Here is a 13,098-nt window from a genome sequence, read left to right on the forward strand (position 1 = left end):
ATAGTATTTATCAAGATACCAAGCATTACAAAGTTAATAGAATAAGCTCCTCCTTTTACAATTGCAACATTAAAGAGTTGTACACAGGTCACAGGAGTGCCTCACTTATTATAATTCAAAGACAAAATGAACCTGAAATGGCGTATTCTGCATAGGGATTAGATTGTGTTGCGGTACTTTCAGTCTAATACTATAATATTACTTCTACTTAATTTTGATTGCAAGACATTTCTAAAAATGTAGCATTTATTTTCCTTTTTTATCTAAGTCCAATTTCTGAATTCTTCTTCCACCACTGAGTATTCTGTTTACAGTGTTGTACTAGTATCGTTTTAAAGTAAATTATCTGAATAATTCCGCAACCAATAACTGTCAATAATTGTCCCCCTGTGTTGTTGTGGTAGGGTCCGCACGGTGACCACATATGACACGAGTCTGGCCAATCAGGAGACGAGGGGGGCGTTCCTATCGGCTTCATTCTCCACTGCTGTGCTGGACCACAACAAACAGCGACGACATCGAATGTTAAGCAAGTAAAACAAATAACAGGTAAGACGTTAGCTAACGAGAAAACAATATGTAGTTTACTGACTGTACAACATAACAGCCATGGTAACGCTATATATGCGGATTCTCCTGTTGCGATGCCATTCATTCGAACAATGTGTTCATTAAATAACAGAATTACGCGACGAAATTAAAAACAATATTGATGATGCTGTTGAAATCAAAATGTAGAGACCAAATATCGCCTTTTGGAGGAAGAATAGATAGGTTTTAACAGTGTTCATGCGGCCGGTACGTTGTGTTCTTGCTGAGTCTCTGCAGCTCAGCGGCCTGTGTTCACAGACTCATAACAGACATCCTGTACTGAGTGACAGCGTGCTGTGTGTCGGAGGCATCTCTTATTATTATCTGCACGGTGTGTCTCGTACATAATGTATCAGTAGCTATGTTTTGGTGGAAGAAATATTCAGATCCTTGTCAACGCACTAATAGTGTGAAAAGAATCCACTACCAGTAAAAAAAAAAGCCCTACATTCAGCCTTGTGGAGTTAGTAGGCCCTGCTATGTGTTATCAGCCTAATCTACTAAGCATAAGCACTCATTGAAGTAATAATTTGTCATGGTGCATTTTGCAATCACCGGCTTGTTGTACACCCCTCCCAAATAATGTTGCATTACTAATACTGCTGTGTTTATGTTAGATGTGGAAGTACCGGATCTTGTTCTATATATATTTTTCTAATTACCAAAGTGCATAAATACTCTGTTACATGTTAAAGGCTTACATTAAAAATGTTAATTAAAGTACCAAAAGATGGTCATATAAGTCCTTAAAGCATATGTATGTGTGTGAAAAAAAATAACTCTAACAATGCTATGAAAATGTTTTGAAAGGACACAAAAAATGACATTATATTGCTTTCCCTACTAGCCTATATCGCAATAAGCTAAAACTTAAAGCATTCCCATTTTGATGCCAGGTTCTTGCCAATACAAAACCCTATAAAAGTCTGTATACAGAGGATTCAACAAACGTACATTAAGTAAAGGTAACATATGTGTCTCCATTGAGCATCACAGAATTATTTCAGTTGTATTAGGTCATTTTACCGGAGCCTTTTTTCTTGGAAAACGTGGCCTGGAATTTCGTCCAGGTCCCATTTCACATTCAGACCGCTGTGTGGCATGTGGTTAGTCAGCATTTCCTGCTGTACCTATACATGGCGGTTCCTCTTGGCTCATGCTATCTTTTGTGTTGTGTACAGACGGCTGCAAATATGGGCAAGTTCCATTCTCACATGGCTAACCCCAAAGACGAAAGTCAGGACGCGCTGACAGCTTCTGACGGGGATGAGGATGGAAAGAATGGAGACGTTTCTCAGTTCCCCTACGTGGAGTTTACTGGACGGGACAGCGTGACATGTCCGACATGTCAGGGCACCGGCCGTATACCACGAGGTAAATCTTTATAGATATACTAACTCAACTCAAACTAGCTAAAGCTAAAAAGGCAGCATCACTTCATGTTCTGAAAAATATATACTTAGGTGTTATTTCTTTCTTTTGTCAGACTTACACTTAACCACTTTAAAGGTCTTTTACTGTCACAGACCCATTTTGTAGGAAAATCCTGAGAGTTTTGCTATAGTTATAATTCCATATGGTAGAATCATGGAATTTCACTTTTATTGATATCAACTTCTACATTTATGGTATGTATATCACTACTTTTAATTGAGGAAATTAATTCATCACTGCATTAAAAAATACTGCATTCAGCTGTCTGTATTGGTGGGTTAAGAGTAAGTGGAAAAAGTCAACTGCAAGATATATCTGTGATTCTTCCTAGTAGTGTTCACAGTGCAAATCTTACAAAATAGTGCCTTTTTTCAAACAGCCGAATGATACAGCTTTCCTTTGATGTCCTTTCTTTGCATTTTAAAACAGGTCAAGAGAATCAGCTTGTGGCTCTGATTCCCTACAGCGACCAAAGGCTCAGGCCGAGCAGGACGTAAGTCTGCGCTCTTCTTAAAGATTAATGGTGTTGGCTGTATGCGTGATGAAATTCAAAAGAACACACAGTAGCATGTTACACATTGAAGTCCTCAGCTGGATTCAGGGTTTCACTTCTCTTTTCCTTCTCATGCAGAAAGCAGTATGTCACGATATCAGTGGTCCTCTGCCTGCTGCTGTCAGGCCTCGCTGTTTTCTTCCTATTCCCTCGCTCTATTGATGTCTCCTATGTGGGAGTGAAGTCCGCCTACGTCTCCTATGACCTGGACAAACGCATCGTTTATCTCAACATCACAGTAAGATTGTGTCAGAATATTCACCTTAATAGAAACACTCTAGGATGGTTCAATAAGTTGGCTTGTGTTTAGGTTAACATTATATAGATTAGATTAGATTAGATGTACTTTATTGATCCAAATTGGAAAATGTGTTTTGTTACAGCACCATGTAAACAACGCATTGCAAATGAGTTCAAAATGCACCAAATGTATGTATAGTACCTTAATTAAAAATATGTAAGTAGGAGAAGAGCATGCTTCGAGAGTCAAACACAATGTTGTTATCCTATTTGTGCAGTGTTAGCACCATAAGGCTGCACAAGCCATTTTGTGAATTCCTCTTTGCATGTTACTGGTTCAACAACCAAAAATAAACCGTTAAAGCTAGCAACTGGCTGGTGAGTAATGTGGAGTATTTCTCATCTCAAGAACCAGATACTTCCCTCAGGGGTTGGTGGAGAAACAGATTCAATGGAGAGATTGCAATTTCAATTTAAAATGTGGTAATGTGTAAGTGTTATGTTTAATAGTAATTATTATAATGGCAATGATTACAATCTCTACAAGTCAATGGTGTAGCTCTTTAAATCAACCACTATTCTGCCATTATCTCAAGCCTTTTATCTTCTTCCATCCAGAGCACCCTGAACATCACCAATAATAACTACTACACCATATCTGTGACCAACATCACAGCCCAAGTGCAGTTCTCCAAGACGGTGATCGGCAAGGCCAAGTTGAACAACAGCTCAATGATCATACCACTGGATGAGCGGCAGGTGGGTTGAAATACATTTGACTATTCACACACAGAAAGCAAAGCTAAGACAATCTATTTATTATTATCCATTTAAAAAAGTTGATTGACATTTGGATGTCCTTAAGTTATGACAGCTGCTTATACAACTGCTCATTGTTATGCCTAAAGTCACAATACCAAGAAATCTCATACAGTAGCACAACTAATATACATTTTGTTTCTGTAAAAATGCCTCACACCAATGTTTTCCTCATGGTTAAAGCATCATTGTCTTGTCTTGTGACATTACAAATCATGGTACCACTTCTTTCTACTAGACAATTGGCCAGTGAGACCGTAAAATCTATACAATTGAATCCGTTTTTTTGTTTTAATTGGCATAAATGTGTATTAGGTTAATGTGTCATATTGATTTCAACTAAAAGGCTTTGATTGTTATTGCAGATTGACTACACAGTTCCCACCACCATTGCCGATGAGATGAGTTACATGTTGTAAGTATCTTTATGGAGCATTACACAAATGTACTGATAACACGTTGATCCTTTTTAAATCACAAACCAAATATTTTCTTACAGTGACTACTGCACCTTGCCAACCATCAAAGTTCACAACATTGTGGTCATGATGCAGTAAGTATGGCTTAACATACAGTTATTGTATCACATGCCACATTCTGATGTTTTACTTTACATATAATCATACTGAATGTATTATTACATATTGTGTATTTTATCCTTTCATACATCAACATCCATTTCAACAACTTTGCCTCCATACACTTACATCGACTCCCACACATACTGAAAAACTGCCCAGAGACAACACCGTCCAACAGGAGATACATGGGCCTTTGGGTGCACTGCTCATTACACGCTAACACTGACTTTCAAACAGATTGCAAAGCAAACATTTGGCTGAGGCAGAAATAATCTTTATTAGTCCACCTAATCCTCTGTGGTCTAAGCCAAATAACAGCTTTCAAGCCAATTAACAGTAGACTGAATCCCAGTAAAAATGGTACCATAACACCCACTTTGCAATTCAGTGGTTTTATATCCAGACCATAAAGCCCTGAGGATCACGCTTCCCTAAGTCATTTAACAATGGAAGATGTGTTTATTCAAACAAAACACAAACTGCTTTTGTCTGATGCTTAACATTTTGGGAGAATGAGTCTAACAACTGGCTTTAACAGAAAGCAACACAACTACAGTATAACATAAATATGGAAATGCAAGTCAATAAATATCTTTCTTTTGAATTACTCATAGAAGAATAGAATAGAATTGGGAGGGATGAAACCCTCTTTAATGGTCACACATGCAGAGCACACAGCACACACAGTGAAATTTGTTCTCTGCTTTTAACCCATCCTAGTACCAGGAGTCTAGTACTAGGAGCAGTGGGCAGCTATTGTACAGCGCCCGGGGAAATTCATAATTTCAGCACCGGTTACAGAAAGCCAATGCTAATAAATGAAGCAGTCTAAGCTACATAGCTCAATAGTTAGCAAAGGAGACAAAATGAGTTCAAACTAGACTATTGCAGGCTTCAGAGGTCACATTCGTCCTGAGCGTGTCTCACCTTGTTATCTGATGTATCGCCGTTGACTCTGTGGTTGTTTTTCAGGGTGACGGTGACGACTTCGTACTTCGGCCACACGGAGCAGGTCTCCCAGGAGATGTACCAGTACGTGGACTGTGGGGGGAACACCACCTCCCTGCATGGTCATGTTCAGGTCTACCAATAAAAAGAAACAGAAGGAGCCCAAGCATTAAAACACTGCTGTGGCTGAGGGTCTAACAGATAAACGGGCTGACTTCCGCGAGGCAAATCCTTGCACAATGACAATGAAATAATGCATAGGGACATAACTTTTATTAAACTAGTCAGTGGCTCATCCATTCTTACGATTCCCAAACACTTGCACGAGCTTCTTTGGGTTGAAACTTGTCAAACAGGCTGTTAAAAGTAGAGAAGACATATTTTGCATTACTTGCCTCAAGGTTTGTTGTCATTTTTCACCCAGGTGCCAACAAAATAAGTTATGTAATTTAATATTCACATAAATGGCTAACATTCCCATCATGTTTTCACTGTGATTCCTGAACAATTACATTTCAGAAAGCATTAGTTTCAGATATGATGCACTTTAACGAGCGATGCACCAATCATTCGGCCGAAACCAAAGTCATTTTTTTTTTTTTTTTGCTTTTGAAATGTACAAACATGCCGCATAATGGTTAGGTTATGGTCACACACACACACACTCACATCATATCGTCATTATTTATGGTAATGACATAAAGTGTGTTATTATACAGATATGCTTGGCCTGTAACTGGGCACAGTTTTGGAGAAAATGTTAGTTAATGGTAAAAAGATGTATTGTAAACATTAAATTCAACTTTTATTATCAGGAAAGTTACAAAGCTGTTTGTGTAACTTATAGTTCTTGATAGAAAGGAAATCTAAACCAACAGGTCAGACTGGAAAAATAATTGACATCGGCCAAAAATGTGCAGTTGGTGCATCTCTAACTTTAACCTGGTCCATATCTATAGATATGAATGAATGTAGAATGAGTATCACCTACTACTCTATACCACTTTTAATGAAAAATACAACCAAGGTTCAAGAGTGGAACAAAAATGTGCTGTTTCTCTTGTTGCTGTCACTTTCTCTTTTTTTATTATGCTTTATAGAAATATGATTCTTTATTTGTGTAGCTCTAAATAAATAGATGATGTTTTATATTGTATCAGTTGTTATTTTTGCTCAGAGTTCTTTAGCTTGGGTATAGGTAGTGTAGCATTCACCTGAGTGATTTAAAAGCAAATGTGACTACTATGAAGACTGCTACATATTGTTACAAGGTAACAAGATAACTTTGTAAAAGGGATTTATAAAAAAGGTAATTTATAGCTAATGTGAAGCATTAAAGTGGTCTATAAACATGCTGAACTGTGTAAATGTAAAATATGTCACATCTGTCTTGCTTCCTAACATGCTTTATCTGGATTCATTGCAATCTCTTCCCTTTCATTGTGGTTTTTATTTTTGTGGGCTATGTTGTAATTTGCAATAATTTGTTTAATATTCTAACACACTTTAACTTGTATCATGAGTGGACTGGTTTTCTTTGGTTTCTTTTAGTCAAATGTTATCATTTTGTGTTGACATTTAAAAAAAACTCAATGTGAAGTATCTAAAGGTTTTTGATTATACAGTCATTCATTTATGATCGGACAGATATGATAAAATGCCATAATGCAAGTTTTTCTAACTATTACTACAATTTCTAGACTCATAAGAAATCTGTAATCACCCATCCCTTCTTTATATTTGATGAGATAGTGTATATTTGAAAACCTCTACACAGGGGTTTTGTGTTTTTCATGCATTAAAACAAAAATAAAATCATGCCTCATTTTAAAAGCCCTTTCATTTTCTTGGATGTTGTAATATTCTCTGTACACACTGGGGGGTGCCATGTGGTCTCAGCTAAACTACAGTTTTACACACCTAACTGTTGTAGCTATAACAAATCATCTAGATTGACTTTCTCAAGTAAAATGTTGTTTACAGTACAGTTTACTACAACTTTAAAGGGAGACTAAATGTGTTGACCAGGTAATATAATTGCATGTTTAATGTAGGGATGAAACTAGGAAGTATTTTTGTTATTCATTTGGTGAATTGTTTAATCTTTGGACAATTAATCTATAATAAAAATCCAGATACATTCAGTGTATTAAAAAGGAGAGTAAATACTGAAAATATTTACTTTTGAAAAGTCAAAACCAGGGAATTGTGGGCTCTTAAAAAGAATATCTGTTTTTAAAGTGTATCATTCATCAAAGTAATTACAGATACAATTTATGTCAATTGGCTAAACTATTTAAAAAGTAATTGTTTCAATGCTAGTTTATGAATAAACATTTTGCAGAATGAAAAATACAAGATACTGACAATATTTTTTGATTCAAGACTCTTACCAGTAACAGGGCTGAAATGGAAATGCCATACATGATATAAGAAAAAATATGTTTAAATCCTTTGGGGGGGTAAATATGATAGCCAAATATACAAGTCTGATCACTATTTTCTGATCTTTTACGTTTTAAATCCTTACTGACTTACTATGGTTTGTTTTTTGTCTGACTTATTTGATCCCTTCACATGTAAAAAAGTATGCAGATTAGGACTTAAACATTGTAACATTTGTATTTCTTTGACTACACCATTCTGGCTGGGTTGTGACTGATATTCTCCTTGTTGGAGCGAGAAGCACAAGATGTCCCCAGTGTATCACGGTATGTTCACATCTGTTGCTCTCATTTAAACACCAGTTCACTTCCTCTCTGAGATCCAGCTCAGTGGTTTGGACCGGAGCTTCACTGGGATACACGTTGCCAACACACACACGCACACGCACACGCACACGCACACGCACACGCACACGCACACGCACACACACACACACACACACACACACACACACACACACACACACACACACACACACACACACACACACACACACACACACACCACACACACACACACACACACACACACACACACACACACACACACACACACACACACACACACACACACACCTAGTAATAACTTTTCCCTTTGTCTGAGCATACTGTAAGCTGTCAGTTTTTTTCTGTATGACTGACATGTCTTAATCAAATCCCAGCCAATATATTAGCATGCCAAAAAAGGAAAGATCATATGTTGAACCATTAAATAAGATATTCTGCCTCAGTGAATATCTTTTCTGTTACACATTTGTGAGAGATGTTTGCCCAGCATCTTGTTGTTTATTGAATACAAGTTAGCTTATATAGCCATATCAAATGTGTTTTTCTCTTTAATAGCAGAATAGGCTATAATCATTTAAATATTTTCATGATTTATATACATCTTCAAATACGCCAAGTTTTGCAATCAATTATATTCTGTTATTTTCCTGTCTTTTTGAGTAATAATAGGTTATCACTGTCAGTGAAAATGAACTAATCACAGGTAAACAGTTTAATAGTTAGATTAAATCACAATTGGTGAAGCTGAATTTATATGCTTGTGAACTCTGTGGAAATGTAACATGCAACTTTAAAGTTATAGGCTGCCGCTGATCATCCTGACAGTTTTGCAAATTGTCAGGCAGCATACAGAACTTTGTATCAAATACCATTGTAGTTTATGGCATGCAAAGGGCTTCAGGCTCCTAGTTTTCTTATAGGAACATTACAGTTTTCAATAGAGGAACATTGAATAGTATGGAAAGCTAATTAACTGCTAGTTCTCATAACAGAGACCCAGCAAAGAGGACAGCCACATCCGCTATTGATCTGGTTGTGTTATTGCCATTAAAGCAGACCTCCCCCTCGCCCTGTACTTCATATAGACCCAGCACTTCCTCTCAGGTCAAAGGAAATGGCTTTTCCACATGTCTTCTACATGAAGTCACATCTCCAAACAAGTCTTTCAGAAGAAAATAGAATCTAGCTGGCTCCAAACTGAACCTCTTTTGCCTGTGCAAACCATAGACGGTGAAAACTGATCCTACAATATGATGGACATTAGATATCACCCTACAAACAATGTACACATTAACAAGTTTACAAGAATGTTGCTCTTCTGTTACTTTGACAAAGTGTTTGCTACATAGCATGCGCTTATGAGGGTTTTTACATAAGATGAACAATTATAGATGATTTTTTTTCTCCATCTTTGTTGAACTTTGTTTTAAGCTTTATGTTGTATCTTTGAGTAAATTGTTGTGTTTGTAAAAAAAATAAACATTGTCAAACTTCCTTTAGGCCTATTTCTTTGCTAGTGGTGGGAGAACAATAGCAAACAAAAAGGCTCAAATAGACTCAGAATGAAATACTACACTAGAAGTGATTGTGAAATTGTACAAAATGTAATTGTATTAAAATATACTGAGTTGCTTTCTAACACCTGTAGTAACATGATTCGTATTCATGTTAGGAAGCAATGTCAAATCAACAAGAGCTATTCTTTAAAATTAGCTACAAAAAATACAGAATTAACTTTACCTTCAACCCCACAGTTTGGACAACCCTTGCTCAGTTGTGCAACATCTTTTTGCATAATTTGCTAGTTAGCTTGTTGACAACAGGGAGAACAACTATTCACAGGTAAATTAACGTTTACTAAGGGAGCTAACGTTAGCTAGCCAACAAGCTAAAGTTACAGGAATATAGGAATGTGCTTCGATAAAACATGTTGAAGGTAATTTATTTGGCGTAGCCTATGTAGGCTACTGATATGTCCAGCGTCTAAATTAGCAAAAACTAATGTTTGTGTGACGTGCCCACTTTCCAAACTCACCACGCATCCAACCCCTCCACATCATCCGGCCCCTCACCGCTCTCTCCCAGCCCCCCTGCCCACTGCTCCCCCCGATACTAACCTGTAGTGTCCGTGTGTGCACAGCGGGGGCGTCGTGGGGAGGTCTCTCGGTACTTTCTCCTCCATCTCCTCAACCACTGCACCCCTATCTGTTTCTTTCTCTCTCCCAGAGACAAAACACTAAACATGGGTCTCGTGGGTCTCTGTTCAGCGGTTCTTCTGCTCTCCCTGGTCGCTCTCAGCTCCGCCGCGGGTTCGGACGCCCCCCGAGGAGTCGCGGTCGGGTTCGTTTTTGACCCAAAAGCGAAGTGCGAACCGCCGTGCAAACACGGAGGCGTCTGCATCCGCAACAACACATGCTTCTGCTCCAAGGGCTATGAAGGAGAGACCTGCCAGTATGGTGATGTTACAAACTTTTATTTTTGTTTTTTACCTAGCTTTTTACCTGCATGTATATGTTCTCTTATTAGAAAAGTGTCAGTAGAATATACAATAGCCTACATTTTTTAGCTATATTTTCCTCCTCTTGTAGAAGAAATACGTTTTTTCAAGTGTCATGCTCTTAAATGTGCACACATAATGCATTTTATAAGACTGTAATGTAACTAAAATGCAGATTATTTTAGGTTTCTGTCAGGATACTGAATGTAGCCCTAATTGAGTTTAAGAATCTTGATTTCCAAATCACCAAAAGAGAGCATATACAGTATACCTCTTCATCATAATGACTTATTCTACTTTAACTTTTACAATATTTAAGATTCACACTTTGAGTGTTAATGTCAACATTTTGTGTCAATGCAGCCAATTGTTATCCCAAATGTAAGAATGGAGGAACGTGTCTTCGTCCTGGAAAATGCAGATGTCCTCCAGCATATGGAGGACGATACTGTCACAAAGGTAAGGGTTTGTTTGCAGTTATTTGTAATTTAAATATCTTGTTGGTTCAACAATTGTTTGGAAGTTGTTAAGTTCTTGTCTATTTTTAATTTCATTGTCGAGATTAGTCTTAATGCATTTGTTCTGCATCAATCCTGTAGTAACTGGTACCGTAAGGGTTAGAAGATAAATCTGTTGACTTGCAAGACAAATACCAGGACAGGGGGAATTTAGGAATGTGACTAAGTTAAATATTTCTAAAATAAGTGTTGACAAAATACTTAAGGACAGGACAGTTGAAACTATCATCCAGCTTATCACAGTGATCTGTGTCTCTTTCCACAGTGACGTGTGAAGACGGCTGCTGGAATGGAGGGGAATGCAACGCTGTTAACGGAGTGGCCAAGTGTATCTGCCCCTCGAGCTGGACCGGCTCAAAATGCCAAGATGGTCTGTACATGTTATGATCGTATCGAATTACCCTGTTGACACCAAAGGTCAAAGTCACCAAATGGAGCTGGTCTCTCAGCAGGAGCTATTCATCCTCAGCAGCACACTAAAACATTTTAAATACTTATATTATTGGTTCCAAGTTGCTGTCAGAATGGAAACCAGCTATTCATAACTCAGTTGTTATGAATGACATTTAAATGTATGATGTGTGAATAATGGATGAAACATTTGCATTGGCAGTAAATTGTAGCTCAAGTTGCGCATAGCAGAAATGTCCAACAATCGTATTGGTTGAGATTAACTTAGTAAAGCTAAGAAGCAAATTGGTTCCTTTTCCTATGTACCTCATACGTTTTTGCTATAAAGATAAAATGGTCTTCACATGTTGGGATATATGACTATTCCCTGTCTTGCTAAGAATTAAATCAGATGTGCGTTTCTTGTTAACTTAACATAAAACATGGACATGGGGGTAACTGCTAGGCTGGCTAAGAAATATACCCCACACTTTGTCAAACCGCAACATATTGTTTTTATGCTTCAAGGTTCAAGGTTCTTTATTGTCAAACTGACATAGTTACAGAGTAATTATGTTGTTGAAAATCTTATGTCACAGGCTTCTCCAACAATGCAACATAATAACAATACAGATAGCAAGAGCAATACAAAAAGAAAAATAGTTATAAAATAAAGTGAGCATGTGGAATAGTGCAGTACGAGTCTTCAGTTTTTGTTTGGATTCCACAAACGAGATGTGTTAAATTATATATCTTTAGAGGTTTGGGTAGACTGGTTTTGTTTCCTTCAGGCAGAGCCAGGCTAAACCAAATGATTTATTCCTCTAGAAATGTTTCTGAATCCAGATAATGTGAGCTCAGATTGTTTTGTTTTCCGGCATGCTGAATGTCTTTCTATGTATTTTCTTTCCCGTGCAGCTATCTGTCCACAAGGCTGTAGGAACGGGGGAATGTGTGTGGCTCCAGGAATCTGCAGCTGTCCGGAGGGATGGCTGGGTGGTGCCTGCCACACTGGTGAGTTCAACCTGCTCCCAAAGACCAAACACTTCCACATGCATGAATGCATTTACAAGCCTGATTTATTTTTGCTTCTTTTCCCATCCATTCAAAGTTTTGTTCTTTTTAGATTTGGTTGTGCTTTCCCAGGATCCCTGTTAACTGTCTTCAACTTTCTCTGAAGATAAATGCTAGATATCAGTCTGCTAAACAGCTGATAACTGTATAAGTCAAATGTGTAAATCTGCTAAGGGAACATTCCTAGCTAAGGGTTTTGCCAGATGTGACACAAACCCAGACCTGGAAATGGTTCTCACCTCAGTTTCTGGATTTGTAGTGTTGGGATTTCCAAGCTCTAGTTATAAACTATGATACTTGTTTCTTAGGTTTTACAAATTATTAAACACGTTGTTTTGTTTATTTTGTCCCTGCTAAAGCTGTGTGCACTAAGTCCTGCCTGAATGGAGGAAAGTGTATTTCTCCAGACAAATGCCGCTGCCGCCCTCCTTTCTCTGGCCCTCTCTGCGAGGAGAGGAAGAAGTTTCACTAGTGCCGAGTCAAAGGTCACGGAAGCCCAAAAAGAGGCTTTATGCAAATGTTGACGATTCAATGATTTACCTGAAACATGTAGTTTTTACATTTTTTCTACTATATTTAGTTGTTTTTAAGAAACCTTGAACTTTTTAAGTGTTCTCACTTGACTGTATAAACATGATATGTACTGTACTGTAGCTTGTGCCAATAAATGAATCAAAGAGATGTGCATGAATCAAGATCATTTTACCAAAACAAAAGCACA

General features: G+C 37.7%; 2 protein-coding genes across 2 annotated transcripts; both read left to right on the forward strand.

Moving 5' to 3' along the window:
• The first annotated feature begins 450 nt into the window (after positions 1–450).
• On the forward strand, positions 451–6,999 carry tmem106ba (transmembrane protein 106Ba). The gene is made up of 8 exons (XM_034112688.1): positions 451–549; positions 1,773–1,965; positions 2,455–2,518; positions 2,657–2,816; positions 3,437–3,577; positions 4,003–4,052; positions 4,137–4,190; positions 5,191–6,999. The coding sequence occupies exons 2-8, from the start codon at positions 1,785–1,787 to the stop codon at positions 5,309–5,311; spliced, it is 771 nt and encodes a 256-aa protein (XP_033968579.1). The 5' UTR covers positions 451–549; positions 1,773–1,784; the 3' UTR covers positions 5,312–6,999.
• Positions 7,000–9,971: 2,972 nt separating this feature from the next.
• Positions 9,972–13,058, forward strand: LOC117468519 (von Willebrand factor D and EGF domains). Its single transcript, XM_034112690.1, has 5 exons — positions 9,972–10,354; positions 10,759–10,854; positions 11,179–11,283; positions 12,222–12,317; positions 12,737–13,058. Exons 1-5 carry the CDS (start codon positions 10,141–10,143, stop codon positions 12,847–12,849), a joined length of 624 nt encoding a protein of 207 aa, XP_033968581.1. The 5' UTR covers positions 9,972–10,140; the 3' UTR covers positions 12,850–13,058.
• Positions 13,059–13,098: the final 40 nt, after the last annotated feature.

The sequence above is a fragment of the Trematomus bernacchii genome, unplaced genomic scaffold (assembly GCF_902827165.1).
Source record: "Trematomus bernacchii unplaced genomic scaffold, fTreBer1.1, whole genome shotgun sequence".
Classification (NCBI taxonomy): domain Eukaryota; kingdom Metazoa; phylum Chordata; class Actinopteri; order Perciformes; family Nototheniidae; genus Trematomus; species Trematomus bernacchii.